Genomic DNA, 22896 nt, shown 5'->3' with positions numbered 1-22896 from the left:
CAGCACTATCAAGCCCAGCCCTGGAAAAACTTGTTTATTTTGCAACAAAATCTGCAGTCAGGGGACTGAATAGTGTTGTATTCACTCTGAGGCTGTGCTGCTCTGCAAAAGGTTAATTAATTGAAGCTGTGTTTAAGTCTTAAGCAGTTTCAAAGTCTGACTTACAAACAATGCATTGTCTGTTCTGCAGCAGAACCCAGCTTAGCAGTGCCTTTCCTTCCTCCTGTTCCCAGTGATAAAGCTGCTCGTGCCATGGCAGAGGTCAGGGCTGTCCTTGCCCACCAGACAGCCTGATCCTTCTATCTCAGCTGGATAGATGGTTTCCACAAAGGCAGGGGATGCATCCCTGCAGTTCAGAGCATGAAGGTTGTATCAGCTGCACATGGAGTTTCTCCTACCTCACAGCCAGTGGAGGGGTTTTGATTCCCATTTCCCCAATTCCTAGTCTTGCTTAGGGTGGGTTTTGGTGGGGATGGACTGGAAGGACGGAATGAACATATCTGTGTTAGCTCTGCAACACTTAACTATGGCTCTCTAAAAAAGGTTGCTTGCAACTTTTTCCTCCTCTTGTTTCCACACACCTTCCCACTGCCTTGGAGAGCGGGACAATGTGCAATGTGTCCAGCTGAGCCCAAGGACAGCACAGCTATTCCACCCTGAGCTTCCAAGCTTCCCCTTCCCAGCAAACACGGAGAACCCCCAGTGAGGAAGCAGGTGGCAGATGGCTGGAGCACAGAGGCACTGGGAGGAGCATGCCAGCGTTTCCTCAACAGCCAAGCATCCAAACCCTTCCTGGACCAGACAGATTTTGCACAGCTCTGTCCTTCCATGCATTCCCGCAGGGAAAGGGCGAAGCAGCATGTCTGGCTGGGTGCCAGCCTCCAGGGAAAGATGCCGTGGGTCCTGCTGGCTCCTAAGCGGAGAGGCTGCTCATTCACCTTTGCCAAGAGAGCAGGAGGGCTCTGCAGAGGAGGCAGGGGGTGACACAACGCAGGACCACGAGGAGAACCTTTGCTCCAACCCCAGTGAGAACGTGGAGGCTCAATGTTACCCATCTTCTCTGGTTTCATAATGAAATCCAAGTCATGAGGTGATAAAATAGGTCTTTATCCACTGTTTAGGATGCTAGTCAGGAACTCACGGGGAATATGTTCAGGCAAATGTGGGGTTACCATGAAGTGAACTTTCACAAAGTTTTTGCAGCATTTTTCTGGCTCTGATCTTCAGCTGTGTCTGCCTTCTGTCTGTGTCAGCAGAATGAGATGTATGAGCTGCAAGACCTGAGGTGTTTAACCGCTCATGTGCCAGTCTGTGGACTGTTGCCTCAGAAACAAATACCATTTAGGAGGGGAAGAACTGGGAAAACAAACCTGGAGTTCCACATGCTCTTCCCTGTCCCACTGGAGCCATGGCAGACCCTGCAGTCAGCTTTACAGCAACATTTTTTAAAGTATTCAGAAACCTGGGTGACTGATTTAAAACTACTGAATCATAGAAGATTTAGTGTTTGATTTTTGGCAGTACTTGGCAGAGACCCCCCAGCGAAATATACAGGGAAATGAGATTTCAAGTGCTTTCAGCAGAGGAATAAATTGGACATTGGCCTTAAAATATCTCTAAAAGCTTGCCCAGGTATGTAAAGACCATAATTTTTCAATATCACTAAAGGGCTTTTGAGATCTTTAGAAAGGCAAAGAAGAGAAGCATCACATTTTTTACTTTAAATCTATTTAGTCTTAAAATTAATATTCCCTGGTTTTCCTAACAGTTATTCTCCTGCCTCCTCGGTGCCTTCACCTCTCCTAGCACCGCACCTGGCATCTGCTCAGCTGGGTTGTGTTTTTGAGCATCAGGAGTGGAAGCTTTTCAGGTTCCCTCTCAGAATCTCGCCTCATCAGCATGCTGCTCTTGGCAGACGCGCTTGTCTTCAGCTCCAAGACATGCATATTGATCAGTCATTTCCTTTTGTTACCTTGCATCCTGCCATCGATTTTAATTGTTCCCTACTGAAGAGGAAGCATTCAGTACACGTACTATTGCCAACGATGAAATTTTTGCTTTCCACACCTTTTGCCAGGCGGTGCCTGCGCTCAGCTCTCCAGAGCTGTGGATCTCTCTCCCTCTCAGCCAGCAGCAATCTGCACAAATTATGCAGCAGTCAATTTGTGTCTATTAAATCAATTTCTGATTCTCTGTGACAGCTTTCCCTGCCACATGATTTCACACTTCAGAGGTTTGTTTCTGAGGTGCCATGTGGGTTTTTTCTTTTTCGAAGGAGTGGTGGTGGTAATCCATTTATTTTGCAGATACCTTACTTGTGTCTTTCCAGATCCTACTTCCTGCTGCTCTCCTTAAGGGACTTGTACAACTTCAAATGACTCCTAGCGAAGTCTCTCCTCTTGTGGCTCCTCTCTGGCTCCTCATCAGCCCACAGGGCTGTTCCTGGGCTGTTCCCTGGAGCTTCCTGCTGCTGAAGTGGAACAGCTTCTCCAAGACAAAGCTGCAACTTGGTCCTGTACCTCCCACCCCTATGGTGCAAAATACCAAAGCTGGGAACTGCTGTCATTCATTAATTCCTCTCCTTCTTCCTTCCAAGATACCTTCCTAGATTGTTCCCATCTTTTAAAAACATTCCTGCATTCTCACAGGGCTTTCATTACAAATATTTCCTGAAGGCTCTGTGTGGAAGGGCCTTGGTCCCCTCCCACTCTCTCTGATACTAGGTTTTCCTTTAGATACACAAAAAGGATCCTATTTTTAGCAGCTAGCAGTCAATGGCACAGGAATTCATGAGTAGGGAGGAAAGGATGTGAACTATCCAAATATATTTTTTTTTCAAATGAGATCTCTTTACATTCCTATTGCCACAGCAATAAGCCATGAGTCACTGTTACGCTGAACTATTAGACCATTATTGTAAACTTATGTCACTAGAATCTGCAAATGTGAACTATAAACCTTGTCTGCCCTCTGCTTTGCTGGGTTTGAGAAGATACTGGCCAAGGATAAGAATAGTATTCCCTCACAAATTTTATTCCAGGCAACAAGAAGTGAATGAAATATTATTCAATCCTATCTTTCTATTCCTAGGGTGTCTCTTAAGAGAACTCCTCTTACTTCACTCTAATGTTACAAAAGAAGTTTTATTTGATTTCTTCAAAGTTTGCCAGATGTAAATTGGGGTCCAAGCACTCCCAGCTGAGAGAGTATCCATGCTGTACCATCTGGGAGCAGCAGCATCACCTCCAAACAGCTGCTTTCTGTGCTCAGTCCTGCCATGGCCAACCCTCCCTGCCACTTGCTGTTGCAGCAGAGAAGTCCCAAGTGTCCCTGGATACTCCAATTTCCTTCCAAGGGTCTCTCAGGGGTTATGTCCAGACTGAGTTTTTTTCTAGAAGAGTTTTGTTGAGTAATAAAATGTCGGAATGGTCTTAAATACACACACAAAGCTTTACATCATAGTACCAACAGTCCTTGGCCACCCTTCATCAGCTGCAGAAGAGTCAGGCCAGGTGTGTCCATTTGTCCATCAGGGTCTGGCTGCTTGCAGCAGGCTTATTTTGCACGTTCAAGAATCAGGGAAAATGCTCTGAAACACATTCTCATCCGCTGTCCTGGTCAGCTGCTTAGAAAATGCTTTATGATGGAGATTTACCCTCCACAGAAGAGGCCAGTGGGAAAACCTTTCTGTCCTCAGAAGCTGTGACATTCCCAGGGTGCAAAGAGGTACAGGCATGTGAAGTGTCTTTCATTGGCTTCTGTAAAGACAAAGAGGTATGAAGAAAGCATTATTGTAAACCAGAGCAGAGCAAGGGCTGATAATTAAATGGTAATTCAGGTATGTGGTAATCAAGATCTTGTTATAATTATTTCTCAAGCCTGGCATTGATTTTATATTAGATTGGAAGGAGGCAGCAAAGCTTTAATTTGTTACAGAGAGGGTTAAATGGCTTTCAATTTATGTACTAAAAAATCACAAACTTAGCAGAAAAGAGTAAGAAGAAAAAAACTTGTCTTGGTCATAAACTCTTTGCTTGTTTCCTGGAGCTTAAAATCTGGGGGATATTTTCAATGGAGGAAGTAAGAGAGCAGCACAGAGTTTCTACTGAGAGGCAGAGTGTTGGGATGAGAAGTGTGTTTGAAGAGCAAAAGCCGATTTCAGTAAACACCCTGTGAGAACCAGAATTCACCTGTTAAAACCGGGCCTTCAGCTACTTGACTTCAAAGTGACCTCAGAGCTGAATTTAAAATGGCTCAGTGACGGGGTGGAGATAGAGGGTAGCACACAGGATCACTTAGGAAAACCTGCCGGTGTGGTTTAGACTGGAATTTAGCTTGTGGTTTGAAAACAACTATTATTAAAAGCTTGCTCCAGTTGGAGGGTTTGAAATCACTGCTGCTTCCTCCACTGCAGGGTCTTCACCTCATTTCTCCAAACCCAAAGCAAAGCTGCCAGGAGAAACCCCTGGAGATCAAGTGCAGTGCCTGCCTTTGTTTGTTGGAGAGGAAACTGCCTTGTACTTAGTTAAGTAATCAGCTGCAGTTTGATAGAGTAAGGTCCCTTCAATAAACCTGGAAGCGTTTCCATGAAGAGAGAACAGCGGGCAAATTCTGCAGTGGAACAAGGTCAGGCACTCTGCTCGAGGACAGCGCCTTGCCCAGCTCTGAAGGCAATCAAACGGGCATTGTTGGGCTTCCCTCAGCCCAGGCCTGTACCAGGCAGCTCCACAGGCACATTACTGCCTTTGTTTGCACCAGCCCTGGGAGCCACTGCACTTCCACACAGAGGTTTATGGTGCCTTAAAGAGCCTTAAACCATAAACACGGCAACAAATGCCCTGGCTCTGAACACCACTGAACTGTGACAGCAAATGCCTCTGTGTGGCTTTGCTGAAAGAGCAACTTTGGCTTAAACTCTAACAAGAAGACAATTATATATCTGAGAGGCTGCATGACTAGAAAGATTAAATCTGCAGGGTCTCGATACACAAATGGGAGTTTAAATTAGTTTTCTATGACCCAAGTGTAAATGAAGTTAGTTTATGTTCACAACTGTGATGATGATCATAGAATCATAAAACAGTTTGGGTTGGAAGGGACGTTTAAAGGACATCTAGTCCAACCTCCCTGCAATGAGCAGGGACATTTTCAATGACATCAGGTTGCTCAGAGCCCCATCCAACCTGACCTTGAATATTTGCAGGAATGGGGCATTACCATTACCTCTCTGGGCAACCTGTGCCAGTGCCTCACCACCCTTGTGATAAAAAACTTCTTTCTGATATCTCATCTAAACTGACAATCCTTCAGTTTAAAGTCACTCCCCCTTGTCCCATTGCAACATGCCCTGCTAAAAAGTTTGTTCCCATTTTTATTACAGGCCCCCTTCAAGTACCAAAAAAACCCAGTAAGATCTCCCTTGAGCCTCTTCTTCTCCAGGCTGAACAAACCCAACTCCCCATAGCAGAGGTGCTCCAGCATCTTTGTGGCCTCCCCTGCACTTGCTCCAACAAGTCCATGTCCTTCCTGTGCTGGGACCCTGGAGCTGGATGCAGCACTGCAGGTGAGGTCCCACCAGAGTAGAGGAGAGGGGCAGAATCACCTCCCTTGACCTGCTGATAAAATCCATCCACTATCAAGGACTCTTTCCAGGTACTAAAGGCAGCAATGTCTGGACATCAGAATCACCAGTGCGTGCATTAAACATCATTTTTACAATATTACATGGATGGAAAAATCAAGCAGAGCTGGATAGTGCCAGTAAGTTTCACTGAAACAATAAGTAGTTGGCCCAGAAATGCAGGAAACCATGTGCCTTCTGAGAAGGGGAGCATTTTGTGTGAGAGCATGCATTGTGTGCCTGGTGTACCAAGGCTTTGGCAGCGGAACACCAGCCCCAGGATATCAGTGAAATGCAGGAGTCAGGGGACAGCCTCCATTCTGCTGCAGAATCAATGGAGGAGGAGAGTCCTGCTTGCCCTGATCTGTGGTGTTTTACTGGAAGTCAAAAAAATTCAGGAAACCCAGCTCTGGAATTTTTTTTTCTCAGGGCATTTTTTTTTTTTTTCTCAGGCTGCAGCCTTCCCACCTGAAAGATATCTGAAGTTTTTCCACTCTCAGTCTTCCCTAAAGCCTAGTCCAGAGTGGAGGTGGATACACCAGGAAGCTGCTTTTCCACTTCAGATTTCCACTAAAATTTCTTGTTATTACAACAGAGCACTTGATTCAGCAGCAGCACTTCACAGCTCTTTTATAAATAGAGGCACTGCCTCTGCCCTGAGGAGCTCACAGCCTACACGAGACAGGCGAAATACCACAAATCAGGAAAAAGAGGATGAGCAGAAGCGATGAAAGAGGAGAAGGTACAGCTTGGAGGTCTGAAGTTGGCTAAGGAATAAAAGCTTTGTGGAATCCAGCTCCATGTTTTCATCCCTCACCAGACTCAGGCTGGAGCAACCTACTGAATGAATGAGTGCAACAGCAACCCCTGACTTTTGAGAGACTCAAAATGCTGACTTCATTAAAAAAAATAATGCAAAATTTATGAGACCTGGAGTCTCTGAGTGAATGAGAGATTTGGGTTTAAAAATATGGAAATGCATTTTTCACTGCAGAGCTGGAAAACTAAAATGTAGCACTCATCTCTCTATGCCCACGTGGCCACTAGTGGTCTTGCCAGTGCACATTTTAAATTTTAATTTTGATCAAAGCCTGTAGTTATTCTTAAAGAACAAGGCTCATTGTGGGCCTAATCCTGCCCCAGTGGTCTAAAGCAGTAAGTTTTAGCATTGCCTTCAGGAAGAGGATTTTCAGCCCAGAATAAGAGAATCCAAAAGATGGTTCTGAATTTAAAACTGCAGTGGTAAAATTAAGTGTGTAAGTCTCTTTTTGTTGGTGGTGCCTGGCTCAGATCCATTTTTAACGTGCTGTTAGCTATCAGAAATATGACACTGGCTACCCCGGTGCCTGCTCTAGGGGTAAAACCTGTTTTTAATTGCTATATAAACTCCTTTTATAACATGGTTAAAAGATCACAGAGATGGTTCCAAGCAGTAATTAAGGCCTATTTAGCAAATATTAAAAATTGCTCAGCAGGGGAATGTTTAACACAGACAAGCAGGAAAACAAACAGCTTTTCAGTTGGAGGTTCTGCCTTATGACAGTGTTGGAGTGCCTGCGCAGCAGCGAGCGAGATGGGGCTGTGGGGCTTTTTTGTGGGACACAGAAAAGAGTAGAAGCAAGGAGTTGGTGTCCTGCATTAGAGCTCAAGTGAAAGCACTGTGGTCAGACTACGCCTTTGGCAGTGGCCCTCCACAAAGCCTGGTTCACCAGAGGCATCTCAGGAATTTGTCTTAATAAACTAAAAATACATGTAACTGATGTTCTCTTTGACCCGCAGAAGAGCCTGACATCAAGCCACAAGAAGAACAGTGATCAGCAAAGAAGGATGAAACCTGATACTGAGATTCCAAGTCGGTTCTCCTGATGGTTACTGTCCTGCACTGTAATAGTGAGATGCTGTTTTCTCTCTTTTTATGTTGGTGGAAAAAAAAATCCTCAAACTACAAGCAATTTAAATGTATATACATTAGACAGAAACATCAGCCTTTGTGGGTCCATGGTGCCACTCAGCCTTGTATTCCTCACTCTTTTTAATTTGTTTTCCTCAATGACCACCAGATGTACCTGAATGCATCCAGATAAAAAAGCTCCGGGTGCAAAGCCTTAAACCATAGGATGAGCGCACAGGACATCTCCATGAGGGCGTTGGACATATCCACGAACGCTAGAACTGCAGCGTGGAGCGGAGAACTGCCCGTCCTCGGGGGCTGAGAGAATACCAGGCCTCCTGATGCCTCACACCCACACGCTATTTTTAAACACGGAATGTGCATCCCTGGAGCGCCTGGGCCGGGCTCCGCTGCCGCCCGCAGGCTCCGGATCGCCTCACGGCAGGATCAGGCCCAGCCCCGCGGGCGCAGGGACCCGGGAAAGGCCGGCACATGATTGGCAGCCGCTCGACCAATAGAAGCAGCGGATCTGGCAGTGGGCAGCCAATCGTTGCCGCTCTTAAGCGGCACCCGCTCCCGCCCTGTGCTTGAGGGCGGGGACGATGTTTGCAGCCGCCATCTTGTGTGTGGCATCCCCGCCCTTTCCTTAAGGACTCCTCCTCCGCCCTTCTCTTTGGAATCCCTCCTTACCGGCCCGTCCCCTGAGGCCGGTGGTGATAACCGAGCAAACCGTGGCGTAGTCGCCTTGTGGTGGCGGGCAGGGAGTCGCCAAGCCACGCTCAAGATGGCGGCGGGCGGGTCCCCGCCGTGGCGGGCGGGGCGCACGCGGGTGACGTGCGGCGCTCCGGGCATGGGCAAGTGCAGGAGGTGGCGGCGGCCGGAGTTGGGCCGGCGGTAGCGGCGGGAGAGGAGGAGGCGGAGGAGGAGGGGGCTCGGGCTCGGCCAGGGTTCGGGGACAGCCGGGACACCGCAGCGCCTCCTCTCCGCTCCCTCGCCCCTCTGGGACGCTCCCCCTCGCGGCGCGGAGGGCGGAGGGCGGCGGGCGCGGCGCGGCCATGGCCGAGGAGTCCAGCGCGCTGCCCTGGTCCATCAACAAGGATGACTACGAGCTGCAGGAGGTCATCGGTGAGCGGTCATCGGGGTTTGGGGGGGGGGGGGGGAATGCAGGGTGCCTCTCGGATGTGGGGGTGTGAGTCGGCTGAGGGAAGGGGGGGTCCGACTCCCCTCAGCTGAGGGGAATCCTGTCACATACCCCGCAAAGGAGTGGGACTGTGTGGCTGCCTCCTCCTTCAGCCTTGTGAGGGTGTGGGAGGATCCGTTCCCCCACACTGAGCTGTGTGAGGGTCTGGGGGACCCCTCAGCTGAGGGGGGTTTGTCCCCCCGCTCTGATGGGTGTGAGGGTCGGGGTACCCCTCAGCTGGGAGGGGTCCCGTCGCACACACCCCGTCACGGACTGGGACTGTGTGACCACCCCCCCCCGCCCCGTTCTCCAGCCACGTAGGTAGGAAGGATGTGAGAGGATCTGTCCCCCCGCCTTGCGGGGAACTCTGAGGGGCGTGAGGGTCTGTGTGAGCCCCCTGCTGAGGCTGCTGCCCCTCCTCATCTGTGTGTGGGGCCCATGGAAGGTGATGTGGGTCTGCCCCATCCCAGGAGAGGATTGCGGTGGTCGCGGGGGCACCTCCCTGGCAGGGGGGGCTCGTCCCTGGCCTCTGCCCGCACCTCTGGGCAGGGTCTGTGTCTCGTGTCGGGGTGAGCGGGACGGGGTATGCTTTCGGGGTGCTTTTCTTCCCATCACGGTGTGATCTGGATGTGCTGGAATGTGAGTGGTCAGCGGGAGTGAACTCCAGAGCTTGCGTGGGCTCTCTCATTCTGGGGCACCCCCGTTCGTTTTGGGGCGATCACACCTCTCAGCAGTTTCGGAGCCCCGCGCTGCTTTGGTCCCTGCACGGAGGGCTTGGTAGAGCCGCCGAATGAGCCTTTTATCCTGGAATTTTGCTGCTGCCGTGCATTTTCATTCATTGTCCTTAGCTCGAGGCCCCAGCCCTTGCTCTCTCCATTAAACATTTTTTTTTTTCCTTCTTCACTCTCTCTTGCCTTTAAACTGCCCAGTTGCCAAAGGCCTCCCGCTGTACTGATTTATTGGCTATCTCGACCATTTTGTTGGGGTGTGTTTGAGGGATATATTGCTCTAGGGCGAGTGTGTGACACATCAGAGGTGGTGCCACAGGTGACTCTAAGGTCAGTACCTCCCGTCTCACCCTCCGGAGGCACGGAATGAAGCAGGAGGTGGCTCCTGGCCAGAGGGTTTTAGGAAGGAGGTTAATTCTTTGAGTAATCTTTGTGGAGTGCTTTCATTTGAAGTTTCTAAATGACGTAGCACTGTCATGCCCAGGCTTTCCATCTCTGTCTCCTCGGGAGGCTTGTTTTCTGTTGAGGGCGGGAGAGTCTGTGAAAATGCTGTTTTAAGAGATTGAATTCTTAGCATTGTTTAAAAGTAGGAAGGAACTAAAGCTGTGGAGTGGGGGAAATCCTTCTGGAAATCCCTGTTGCTCTGTGGGATCAGGCTTTGTCCTCTCCCTCTGCTCAGAGGGAGCAGCAGTGCTTTAGGAAGGAGACCAACTACCTGTAAAGACAGAGAAGATGTAATCCTCAGACCAACCCTTTAAATCTCCTGGAAAATGTGCCCTGGGGAGGAGGATGTTTAGCCTCCCTGAGGAGCAGGAGATACAGGTGTGGGGCAGAAGGGGGAGAACATGCCACCCATTTCCTGGGGAAAGAGAACTGCATTTCTCTGTGTAGGAAATACTTCCTTTTCTTTTGAGAGCCTGCAAAGGGGTGCTTTGTGGTGGCACAAAGCAAGGATTTGGACCTGAGCAATCAAGGATAGGAGCGAATGCCTCTTTGTAACTGGGGAGCAGGGTGGGATGGGAACAAAAGGGAATGTAAATACACTTCTGCTCTTGGGAGAACTTGCTGCTGGAGATGCGCATCCCACAGCCTCAGAGTGTGAGGAGGAGCACAGACGTGTTGTCTCGTGTTAACTGACAGAACTTGGGGAGAAATCTGGAAAAAATGTTTAATTTCTTCTCTATCCCCTGTCCCTCTGCAAACTGAGTTTCTGGATGTCGCCTGCTCACTGAAAGGTTGTGTTGGCATTTTGGCATGTGATGGAGTGTACACTGAGATGTGTATATTGCAAGCATATGGTTTCTCTTTTTAACTTTCCCGTCCCCCACCCCCCCTTTACTCATTTCAAACACTGGTGTGTCTGCCAGCGGCCTGGATGGAGATGTGACGCAAGTTTCCTAGCACGTATATGATTTGTGGGACAAAATGTCACTGTGTTAACTGAGCTGGTCTGCCTTGCCTCCTGCTTCATGTCTCCTGTAAACCTCAAGGGTTTTTGTTTTGTTGTTGTTGTTGGTTTTTTGTTTTTTTTTTTTTTTTTTGTTGTTGAGCTCTCTTTTTAACTGAAGAGCTGTAAAGGTCCTTCAGCACAGAACAAAGAGACATTCTCGTGTGGAAAGAGATGAACCTTGCACTGGTGCTTTTAAAGGATTTAACTTGTTTCCTGATGAAAAAAAACATAACTCTTAAAATATAGAGTAAATTTTGAGATTACCAGCTCAGCTGTTTCTTCACATGGAATAACGAAAATCCATTTGTAGTCTAATTCTTTAATTTGTACTTGCTTTGCCTGAAAACAGCCATATGTGGCTTTTATTGAATGTGGATGGTTCCATACCACTCAAGTACAGGAATAGAAAAAGCAAGTTTCCTACCTGCAAAGAGAACTTGTACTGTAAAACTGCCCCCCTGATTCTGGCTAATACTATATATAAATAAAAAAGGATTACTCGGCACCGGGGATGACTCATTATAAAGGTATGGATTAATATCCATGTTGATTATGCTTGGTTAGTGTTAATAACTGCTGAGTAGCCTCCTTAGGCTTAAATAACTTCCAGTATGCTGAATCAAGGAACTTTGATCAGATGAGAACCTAATTTCATTTTAAGAAAGGATAAAATGCAGGTGGGGTAGAGGAAGCAATTTATAAAGCATTTCAGTGAAATGTACCCCCAGAGTAGTGAGAGTTCTGCAGGTGAATAGGGCCTTTGGAGACACTGCAATTTTGATGTAAAAAGCAGAATATAGTCTGTGCCGTGGTGGTGGTTGTGAAGGTGGTTGGTCTTCTGAGCGTGGATTGCATATGAATTACTGCAGTCTTCTTTTTGAAGCCTGAAATAAATTCGACCTCATGCTGCTTGTGCTGATCAGATACACAGGCAGGTTCCCCTGGATCTCACAATTCCTCTTGGAAATGCTGGTAGCAGGAGTGAAGGTGGTTGGAACTGGGTCATTCTCATTTTGCTACTTTTTTGGAAAGATGAGAGCAGTGCTGACTGTGGCTGTTTGATTTAGGAGCATCCCCTTTGCTGCAAACAGCCTGTGCCAGAAACAGGAGATAAATTAGTGGTGGGAATGCTCCCATGCTCTGTTCCTGTGCCCTCTCTCCCCTGACAGATTCCTTTGCAGCGATGAGGACAGTGCAGGCTGCATGAACAGATGTGGTGGGAGTTTCTTATCCCATCAGAAATCAAGCCTAAATTGAAAACTGAAGTCACCATTTAAGGAATGATTAGTTTCTTTAATGACTGCGGTTTAAGTAGCTTTGGAGTTGGGCTTTGCCTGTGAACATGTTGATCTTTTGGGGCTGAATATTTAGATTTCTATCTGTGTTCATCCCAGCCCTGTGTGGGAGAAATTTTTTTTCACAGGTACAGAGGACCTTCTTAGAATTAAGATTTCTGCTCTCCCAAATTTTATCAAAGTGTCCGTGGTCATCTGTCTGGTGCTTCTGTAGAAGTCTCATGTGCCATTGAAGAAGAGCAGCCTGGAGGTGCTGACCAGGAGCGATTGGGGTCTTTGGATGTAAAAACCAGGCTGGAATGGGAGGTTCTTGTCCAATGATAACTTTAGGGATTGTTTTTTTTTTTCCTTGGAGCGTGGTGGTGTTCATTGCTAGCTGTGGTGCCTGTGTGCTGGCTGCAGCCAGTTTCACACGCCTGATTATTTAAAACCCATTCAAAAAAATGTTACACTGTACAAAATATAACTGCCTGAGCTCTAAATGGAGTGTTTAGGATTCAGTCTTGGTGCCATATGTTTTGTTTTAGCATTTTCTTGTGGATTCCCACTCCTCCCCCCCCCCCCCCAGCTTTGCTGAGCAAAATTGATTCCTACACTGTATTCCCAGTATTCAGGCTGGTTAATTCATTTGAAGACTTGCTTTGTGTGCTCATTTTTTCCACATAAAGTTGGTGGAAAAGCCTTAGTTGTTTTATATTATGTTAAAACTTATATTAAATTGACTTTGGGCAAATATAGATAAGTTAAAAAAATGTGAGCAGTCATTCATAGTCTGCTTGGGCATTGAAGTGAGAGATGCTCAGTACCAGTTTCTCAGCTGCTTGGATGTAGACAAGTATGTCTTGTGTGATCCTGAGTGCAACAGAATAGCCAAGCTACTCCTGCATCCAGGCTACCTTGCCTTTGGACGCTTGACACATCTCGTTTCTTTAAGACCTTCGATACCATTGCCCTGCTAGAATTAGAGCTGAAATGAGTTGCTTTTCACCCATGGGGAGGTGAAAGCAAAAGGTGTTTGGTTGTTCGTGTGCCTTTGTTTAGTGCTTCTGTTGTCTGTGCCCTGATAGGAAGGAGGATAAAATGCAGCAGAGTGGCAGGATAAAGGCAGCTGAATGAGGACTTACAAAGGCAAGCAGTGATGAAGGAGGCTGGCTGGGAAGAACACCTGGTTGTTAGCCTTGCCTACTGGTTTGAGGGGACAGCAGGGACAGATCCTGCTGCTTTCAGCTATTCTGGGGTATTAAGAAAAAAGCCAGCATGCAGGGTGTTTCATGTGGAAGTAGTTCACACTTTCCTGGGTTTAGTTTCTATGTAGCAGTTGCTTCTAGTACTGTTAGGTACCTGGACCGATTAATGTTTAACACTTCCATTTCTCAAGAATCCATTTAAATAGTTTCAGTTTAATGCAAATATCTTTGCTGGTGCTGGGAAGTGTGTCTGTACTGTGCTCCTGAACACACCTGAGGGGTGTACGTGCTGCCTGACAAATGCATGCCTGGGAGGCTTCTTGCTTCTTCAGCTGATGAAATCTTGAAGAGAATCAACTCTTCCCAGAACGTTTGTCTATTTAAACTTGGCAGCATCTCTTTTCTTTCCAAGTGTTAGCAGCTTGCCCACTAAGCCAGAGTCTAGAGATGTAATATTTTAATAAAAGTTGGAGCTCTTTAAAATGATGGCAATAACACTTATTGCTAATAGTATTAGTGCGTAGCAACAAACTGTGTCTTGGTCAAATTTTCTTGGAAGATTTCCCCAAAAATGGACAATATCCATCATGAATTGCTGCAGCCGTAAATTTAGCTGTGGACATGATAATGGAGTGCTTGTAAACTTGGTGTTATTAAACTTTCTTAATAGGGAGAGACAGACTTGAGGGCTTTGTGGGTGTAGAAGAATAGCTGTTGGAACGGTGGAATTTGGCATTGCAAAATCTTTCAAATATCAGGATGCTGGGGCTTTCCAGACAAGTTGAGCTATTATCCTGCACTGCCTTTAGAATCAAACAACTGAGATGCAGATCTGAAGGACTTGGCTCTCAAAGCTGCTGCAGTTTCCTGTGACTTCACCTAAGGGAGTTCAGCCTTGACATTTCTAAAAAACACGTGAAACTCCATCTCTCTTCCTGGCAGCCACACGGGAAAGTCTTGGAGACAGGGTTAGGTCCCCGGCAGACAGGCAGTCCAGGCTCTTAATCAGAAGGTCTTAGCTCTTGGTGTGTGAGAAGAGATAGGGTACCTCTGGTAGAGGCAGAATAATGCATATACTAATGAAGGGAGTCAGACTTAAGAACAAAATCCAACTTGTCTGGCTTGAGTAAGACAAGATCACTTTAGCAAATGGTGTAACTACAGCTGAATGGCAGCAGGGATACAGATGCCTGACTGGGTCCATGGTACTGAGTCAGAATTTCTCATGTCCCTTGTGTGCATGAACATAGATGAAGAGACTGACTTAGTGTGGGATTCTGTCAGCCCTAAGTTTGATCCCTTAACTTGTCTGAGCATGTTGTTTGCCTTGAAACACTGCTAATGAGTGGGGTTTTCATGTTAATCATCACAGCCTGCATATTCCTTGGTTTTAACCATATTAGGTGGTCCTGTCACATTGTACAAGCAGGTAGGGATTTGTGGTGATACAAGTGCACAAACGAAAAATCCAGTACTTCTTTTCACAACTACTCAACAGCTACAACAACCAGCAAAGCTTTTTTCCAAGTCCTTTCTCTCATCACTCCCCAAGGTTCTTAAAGATTGCTGTTTTCTGGTGTGCACCACTGCACACAGAACTTTTGCTTAATGCAGATTTTCTTGAAATTAGGAGAAATTCCATCCTGGAAAAAATACTGGTTATGTATCAGCTTCCATCAAGCTAGGGTCTAATGTGCCTTGCCAGGATTTCTGAGACCTTTTTGGTTCTACATACTGGGAAGTCTGCAGGGGATGACTGTCTTCCACTCTTAGAGGCTTCACATCCCATCCATGAATGAAGTACAGAATAAATTCAGAGCACAGATTCACTTTCTCACCAAATTACCATGTTAGGCAAATCTTCCTTCCACCTCCCATCCCTTACAGTTTTATACAGTTTGTACTGCATGCTTGTGAAATGACACCTTCAAAGTCTGATAACTCAGTTGAATTAAAATGCATTTGTGAGTGAATACAGAAAAGCTTTTCTGAATGAGGCTTTAATTTTTTGCCAGATTTCAATTTTCTGCTCCAACCACTTTGTCTTGAGAGTTTGGGGCGGGGGAGAGAAAATATTCTTGTTTTCTTTCATTTCACTGTTCCATGCTAAACTGACTTTATAGCATTCTCCCCAATGGATATTTCCTTCAGGCAGGAAATGAGCCTATGTAAATTCATTCTGTAAAGAGAAGGTACAAGCAGCTGTTAAAGAATAGCGTGAATTGAAATACTTCAGTGATCATCTCTTACTGTAGTAAATTCTCCTTGGGTTTTGCCACAGTTTTACTGTTTTATTGTCATGAATGGTAATTTAAGGACAAACTTTACTTTTATTGCTAGCACCTTGCTATTAATAAAGCTGTGTGGGAGGATGCTGTTCCCATTTCATCCATCCACAGAGTTGAATTAAGTTAAAATAGCAGAAGGAAAATTTGACCTTAAGTACCCACCTGACTTCTGGTGAGATCTGTCCAGTTGTATCCTCTGGTGGCTTATTGTGTGGAAGAATTGAAGTTGGCTTTTGTCTTATTGCAGAGTTAATTGACAAATTTTGCAGTTCCTTAGAGGGGAGGGTGTTGTCAAGTAGGAAGATGTCTAAAAAACTATCTGTGAATGTAGAATTGTGTTGAGGTACTTGTGGCAGGATGTGAGATTATTGCATATTGGGGCAGTTCAACGCGTTTTGTAAAACTGATGGTTTACTAAGCATTGGATGAAAGCTCCATAGTTACTATTGGACAGGTTGTGCATTTTCAAATTTGGTTCAGTCCCAGTTACGCCCTTGCTCATTTTCAGTCTTCAGGGGATTTTAAGTCCATGTCCTTAGGTCCTGGGGTTCATTCCAGCTCTTCTGAGAAGGAAGCCGTGAAAACAGTGCAGAGGGTATTGGTAAATGATGGTATTTGAAAAGTGAGAGAGCACATTAATGGCTGTGGGATGAGAGCACTTACAGAATATTTTTCTTAACAAAATTTTGGGCTCAGCTGTCCTCTGAGCTGATACCTGTTGAGGTAAGTGGGGCAGCTGAAACTGCAGTTGGGAATTTCAGGCTGTCTCCATCTTCAGGCAGGCAACACAATATTAGGTTATCTTGATGGCTTGAGAACTTGTCATTTAAAGGCAGCGCTTCTTGTTGTGGAGTGTAAACACCTTTCCTGCAAAATCCACAGGGATGGATTTCATGATGTCAATTTTCAGGACAAAACCGGAAAGCTCCTGTCACTTATTTTGCTGAGACACAGAGCTAGTGAGGACTCCCAGGGTCGTGGAGTTCAGTTCCCTGCTCTGGCTGATGCCAAATTGTATAATCCCTATACCGAATTAATGAATGCTTGTGCTGGAAATGGCACATGGGGGAATTACTGACACACGTTCTATTAAACACTCAAATCTCCCTGTGACCCTGTCATTGCTGGATGAAACAGCTGCTTAATGGATTCCCCACGACAGTGGGAAGTAACAATGCCTTGTCTTTCATAGCACGTGGCTGAGGCTTGGTGGTTTCTTACACCACTTGCTTTATGTTCAGGCCGTATCTGCAGGGACAATTCCCTGTGGAGGCACAGGGAAGCTGAACCTTGATGTTTGTGCCGTCTCCAAACCTTAAAGGCGTTGATGCAAATGTCTTCAGTTTGTGATTCCTCAAGATCTACCAATGGAAATGGAGTTATTTGGAAACTTGATGTGTATATGTCTTGTGTGTATATGTCTTTACTTCCTAGGCCACTTCTTTGTGAACCTTTCTATCTCTCACCATGTGAGGTAGTTATAAAATCATAGAGTCATGGGATCATTAAGATTGGAAAAGACTTTTAAGGTTATCAAGATTATGCATTAACCCTGCACCACTGTGTTCACCACTAAACCCTGTCCCCAAGTGCCACATCCAGTGTTTTTTGAACACTTTCAGTGGTGATTCCACCACTTTCCTGGGTAGCCTGTTCTGATGCCTGACCACCCTTTCAGTGAAGGTTTTTCTAATATCCAATATCAGCCTCCCCTGGTGCAACTTGAGGTCATTTCCTCTCATCCTGTCACTTGTTACCTAGGAGAGGAGACTGACTCCCACCTTGCTACAGCCTCCTTTCAGGGAGTTGTAGATGGCAATAAGGTCCCCCCCAGGAGCACCAAGCAAGTTGAAAGGTGAAGCCATAAGTTCCATCCTTTCAGTAAAGTAAAAATAGTCATTGAGGATGCCAATTGCTGTCTAATAAATAGCTTGGTATTAACAGCTAATAAATACCTTGGTATTGACTTGCAGCAAACTATATTTCACTGGAAAAAGCATCTTGAGCATGAACAGTTTTCCTGTTGAACGACTCACCAATGCAAATCTTGTTTGAACAGCTGAGAGGCCTGATGAACTGGCAACCTCAGCTCAGTTATCTGTCCAGATACTAAAGCTCAGGATGGTTCTCATTACTCTTGGTTAGAGAATGTAGTTTTTAACCAATGGGCTAATCTTGTGTGCTGAACAGACTAATAAATGCAGAAAATATTTACTAGATCAAGATATTTGCTGAAAAGAAAGGATAATAGCCTTTGAGAGAGGATATATCTGATACTTAAAAGCTTGTTTACCTAAAATAACCATGGTACTATCAAACATCTGCACTGTAAGCAGACAGATTGTTCTGTTAAGTGGAACCCCGGCCAAATAAAATATCCTCTACAGTTGACAATTACATTTGAGAGACAGAGTTCAGAGATAAAGATTGGAAGGGAAGAAAGGAGAACACTGGCTTGGCTACTGTACCAGTGCTGTGTTTTGAGCCTTGGTAATACCTGATGACAGCCAGCATGATAGTTACATTGCTGCATATACCATAAAGGCAACTGACAGTAATTAAAAGGGAACGATGAACCTTCTCCACTAAAATTGCTGTGTTTGGAGATGTTTGAGCCTGCTTTCCGTCCTGTAGAACTAACACTACTGCATAGCTGCAGTGCCCTTTAAATTAGCCAGAGATGTTGGCACAAAATCAAATAAATATAATTGGTTTCAAACTGAAAATCTAATTTAGGCATGCTAATAGCATCTTAAGTAAATGTGGCAGGTCACGCAGGACTTGTGTAACTAGCCCTTTGAGCTTACTGTAGTTACTGCCATGGGGAAAATGGTCTCAGAGGTGTTGCCCAAATCACCTGGGTACCTTGGACAGCTGGAGGGTGTTTTCTTAAAGCATGATGGGAATGTCTGCTAGTCTGGACTCATTTGGGGTATGTGAGGGCTGCGGGAGGTTAGGCATACAGCCAAGAGCAGCACTCTCTGCCACCCTCTCTTCCATGCTTTGGTTTTTGCAGTGGAAATGTTGGAGGACTATCAGATGGGCTGATACTCCTCCCTGGTAATCCTCTCTGCTGATACCTTCTGTGGCCAGTGGCTTTTCCCCTGGTCTTTTTTTTTTTTCTTGCATCCCTTGCTCTGGTGTGGAGTCTGATGCTGCAGCTCTGTCATAAGGGAGGCAGTGGAAAGCTTGCCTTGGCTGCCTGTGCTGTGGGCTGGTGCCTGCAGATGAAATCAAACAGCGAGGTGACCGGGTGACAACTTTGTCACATATCTTGCTGACATGCTTTGCATGGCCAGCCCTATTCCTCGCCCTCTGTTCCAGTCCTGGCCTGTTTTATATTGACAGGCTGACCGTTTTCTCTCCAAGCCTGTCACTTCCCTCCTTAGTCTGTGAGGATTCTCAGCCTAAATGTTTGCCAAAGGTGGAAAACAGATGACATTTTTCTGTGTTCAGGGCCTATGAGATATTGAAAGATTTTTGAGAGAACAGTGTGGTGTGGGGTGGGGTGAAAACTTCCATAAGACTCCCTTTCCTTTCTGCAGAAACCTTGGCATTGAGTCGTTTAGATTACAGTAGCTAACCTCTCTCCAGCTTAGAAATCAATGTCATTTATTTATTTATAGTGTAGAGTTCAGTGGGGCCATGGGAAGATGTACCTATCTGTGGGTATTGCCCATCAGTTGCTGATGGCTCTGGAAATAATACTGGACTTATTACAAGTGATTGGATTTGGGTTTATATTACTTCCTCTGAGTCTGAGATGTGAATTAAAGACTTGGGCAATAAGTCTGCAGCATTGAGTGTTTTTGTATTGATGGACCACTGGATGGGAAGTGTGTTTAAACGAGCGCTGGCAGCACTGCGTGATCTTTGCTGGCTTACCATCCAGCTCCACTGTACATGGAGCACTAGGAATCTTGAGAAGTACATTGTCTTACATGGGCAGAAACATCTGAGCTCTGGACAGGATGTGTGGTTTTCAGTGGTATTGTCAACTGCGAGAGCTCTCGTCAAGATGGTGAATAACTCACTGTCAGCAAGTTTATGTGCTGTTAAATGTTTTGGCTCTATGTCTAACTGGACTGCAGACTTTCAAAATATGGTTCTTATTTTCTGAAATTCTTTGAGCATGCGTGATTAATGCTGGAATATCAGTTGTCTGTTGGACACTGCAGGTGCTGACATAAATTGAGCAAAGACTCTGAGGCTTTGGGAAGACACATAATGGTGTCTTAACAGAAATCCCTTGTGTTGTGAGCACTGTTGGAAATCTTTGGCCTCACAACTTGCACAGAATCTCGAACTACTTGAACTCTGGCTGTACTGGAATAAATGATCAGAGAGCATTGCCAAGTGATACACCTGCAATTTAAATGAAACAACAGGAATTCACAAGTGAAAACTCTGCTTTTTCCAGCTCCTCCTTCCAATTCTTCAGTAAAAGGTCTAGACTGTAGTCCTTAGATGTGCTGGTGTGAAATAGAAGTCACTTGTATTTATGTCTCAGTTCTCTGCCTGGACTTGTTACCTCCCTATCCTTGCCCTTTCTCAGGGTGTTGTCCAGCCCATGCCCTGTGTCTTGCTGTACGTCCAGCTGCCTTTGGCTTGAACCCAGCTGAATGTTGCCAGTGCTGGGCTGTGCTCAAGGTGAGCCTGAGCAAGGAATGAACCTGCTGCATGCAGTGATGTGAGTTAGGCTGGGCTGAAGGGTGGGGTGACATTTGCCATTGACCACACAGAAATGCAAAGTTTTAAAATTATTTATTTAAACCAGGCTTGAGCTGTTCTTCCTAAAGCCTTTTCAGAACAAATATGAGGGTAGCCACTGTCTTGTAAATGTGAGAGGTCAGCTGTTAAGCTGCCTGCAGGACTGTTGCATGCACATAGTGCAGGTGTCTTCATATGTAGTGTGTACTTATGCTGTGATTTGTAGTCTGTGGGGAATTGCTGGTTTTCCTCCACCCCCCGATATAGGCTTTAAATCTGGCTCCCTCACAACTTTCCAGTTAAATCTGCTTTCGCTTTCTGCCTTTGCTTATGCTTCTCTGATTTATTTCTTCCTTGCACTGTATTAGCAAGTGTTTCTTTCCTTCTTCTCCACACAGTGTCTTTCCATCTCTGCCAGAGATCAAACACTGTATGATTGGAGTTGGGAGAAGGTGCACCTAGTTAAACCTGGCCTCTTACTACCTCTGCCAGAGTTTTAAATAAGTGCTTGTGCTGTGGATGTGTCATCCTTCAGCTTGTAAAGAAATAAATGTAAAGCCCTGGTTCTTCTCTCAATAGGAAATACTATTCATAGTAAATTTGTATTGGGAATGAGTGGTGGAAGGGTGTCTGGGAGTGAGTGTGGCTCTGCTGGTGCAGCTCTGGGAGCTTCTTGTGGGTAGGTGCATGTCTGCACTCCCGTGTTGCTGTGGGAGGGGAGTTGTGCTCACTCCTGTGGTTTTGTAACTTTTTTTGTTCTTGTCTGTGGATTGCTCTGCTGCTGCTTCAGTTTCCCACAGGTCCCCCAATCAGGCACAGAGCAAACCCAACTGAATTCTCCCTGACTGGTTTTGCTGCTGCTCCCAGTGTCTCTTAGCAGCAGTACTCACAGCCAGTTTGCTGGCTGGGTTCACTCTGAGCAGTGCTAGAAGCACCCAAGTGATCTTCCTGCTGGTTTGGGACTGTAATTCCATTTCTAGAATTGTTATCACTCTTCCTGCAGTCTCATGCTGAGTAGATGACACTTTGTTGTGAGAACCTTTTCGTCTCCACAGGTAAGAAGACTTTTTGCTCCCTCTGTGGCAGTACTAGGACTATGTCCGAGTCCTGTTACGAATTCCATTTGGTTTTACTAATGCTATTTGTAGCTGCTGTAGATTGCATCTTCCATTTTGTAGTAAGAACATGACATGTAGTGGGGAGACAGCTTGAAAAACATACTCAAGGACCATTAACATTGCATTACTTCACTCTTCCTGAATTGTGGGGCTTGTGCCAGCAAGACTTTGACATTCAGTGGACTCTTGTTACCAAGTCCTGCTTGGGGAAAGGAGTATTCCCACCCCATGCTGAGTTGGCTGGAAATCCGAGAGTAGGCTTTTTTTTTTGCTAGCTTGTTTTTAGAAGCAGTTCATTCTTTGCAAGAGGACTCTTCTTACCAGAAGCCTCAAATGAGGTGCAGAAAACAGAGGCATCACTTTGCCTTCATAGCACATGGACCAAACAATGCAAGATCAGTCTGAATTTGCAATCTGGTATTTAATTTCTGGTTTAATTAGATCTGTATTTGCCCTGTGCTCTGTAAGAACGCATAAGAAGTTCTATTCCCAGTCTTGTAGCTTCTTGTTTTATAGCTGTATTGTCCTTGGAATGAGTAATCAGAGCAGGGCTCCCACAGCTCTTTGGCATGAGGCTGTCAAAGAGTTGAAGCATCCAGAGATGGAGCGAGCCTGCAGAGACAGAAATACTGAGCCTTGGCTGTAAAGCATTAAAGGTCTCCTGGGCTTTGGGGTACCTGGAACCTGAAAGTCAATGCTTGGTCCAGAGTAGCCTTGCAGGGAAGTGTTTTGTGTGCATTGTTCATAAGAGGAAAACCCGTGGGCACAATTATAAACAGAGCCTGCGTCACGAGCAGCTTTCTGGCACCGCACTCCAGATAGTGGAGGATGGATTCCAGATCTTGCTTAAAAGTGGAGAGGTCGTGTGTGTGCAGGGAAGGGTGGAAGCACAGGGCAGGGTTGTGCAGAGGTGTTCGGCTGAGCATGGCCTGATGCTGAAGGAGACTTGGGAATATAACTTATGGGGGCAGGTGTGGAGAGCTGGATTTCTTCAGCCTTAGCAGAGTTGTTACTGTCCTCAGCTATATAAGTGGGAAGTTTTAGAAAAGATGAAGCTGGATTCTACAGAGGTGCATGGTGAAAGACCAAGCTTGGGAGCAAAGCTGGGAGATCTGATTAGTAATCAAGGGGGGAAAAAAAGCTGTACCACATGGGTGGTCAAACACAGAAACAGCCAAAAAGGTTGTAGAAATACCTCTTGTTAAAGAAAATTCAAACTAGACTGAATTCGATGCTGAGGAAATTTATCTAGGCTGGGATTTGATCCTGCTTTCAGCAGGAGGACGGACTGGAGGTTCCTTCAAACCTAAGTGATTTGTAATGTTCATTTGACCCTGGGAAAGAATATTTCCAATACAGAGGGTATCTGATACTGCAGTAGGATAAGGACTGATGCTCCAAGACTAGTATGGAACATGTCCCCCGTTGA

At 45.8% G+C, this 22896-nt stretch overlaps 1 protein-coding gene across 1 annotated transcript in view; it reads left to right on the top strand.

Moving 5' to 3' along the window:
* Positions 1-8409: 8409 nt before the first annotated feature.
* Positions 8410-22896, top strand: part of OXSR1 (oxidative stress responsive kinase 1) — an 87219-nt gene continuing 72732 nt past the window's right edge. Inside the window, exon 1 of the mRNA XM_042043481.1 lies at positions 8410-8636. Within this exon, the coding sequence (XP_041899415.1) occupies positions 8567-8636 (70 nt within the window). The 5' untranslated portion in view covers positions 8410-8566. The remainder of the gene's footprint in view (positions 8637-22896) is intronic.

Source organism: Corvus kubaryi, unplaced genomic scaffold (genome assembly GCF_017639235.1).
Source record: "Corvus kubaryi isolate FWS band 111438036 unplaced genomic scaffold, C.kubaryi_AGA036_p1.0 37398, whole genome shotgun sequence".
NCBI lineage: Eukaryota > Metazoa > Chordata > Aves > Passeriformes > Corvidae > Corvus > Corvus kubaryi.
The sequence above is the reverse complement of the archived record's forward strand: the minus strand, read 5'-3'. Positions and strand labels throughout refer to the sequence as shown.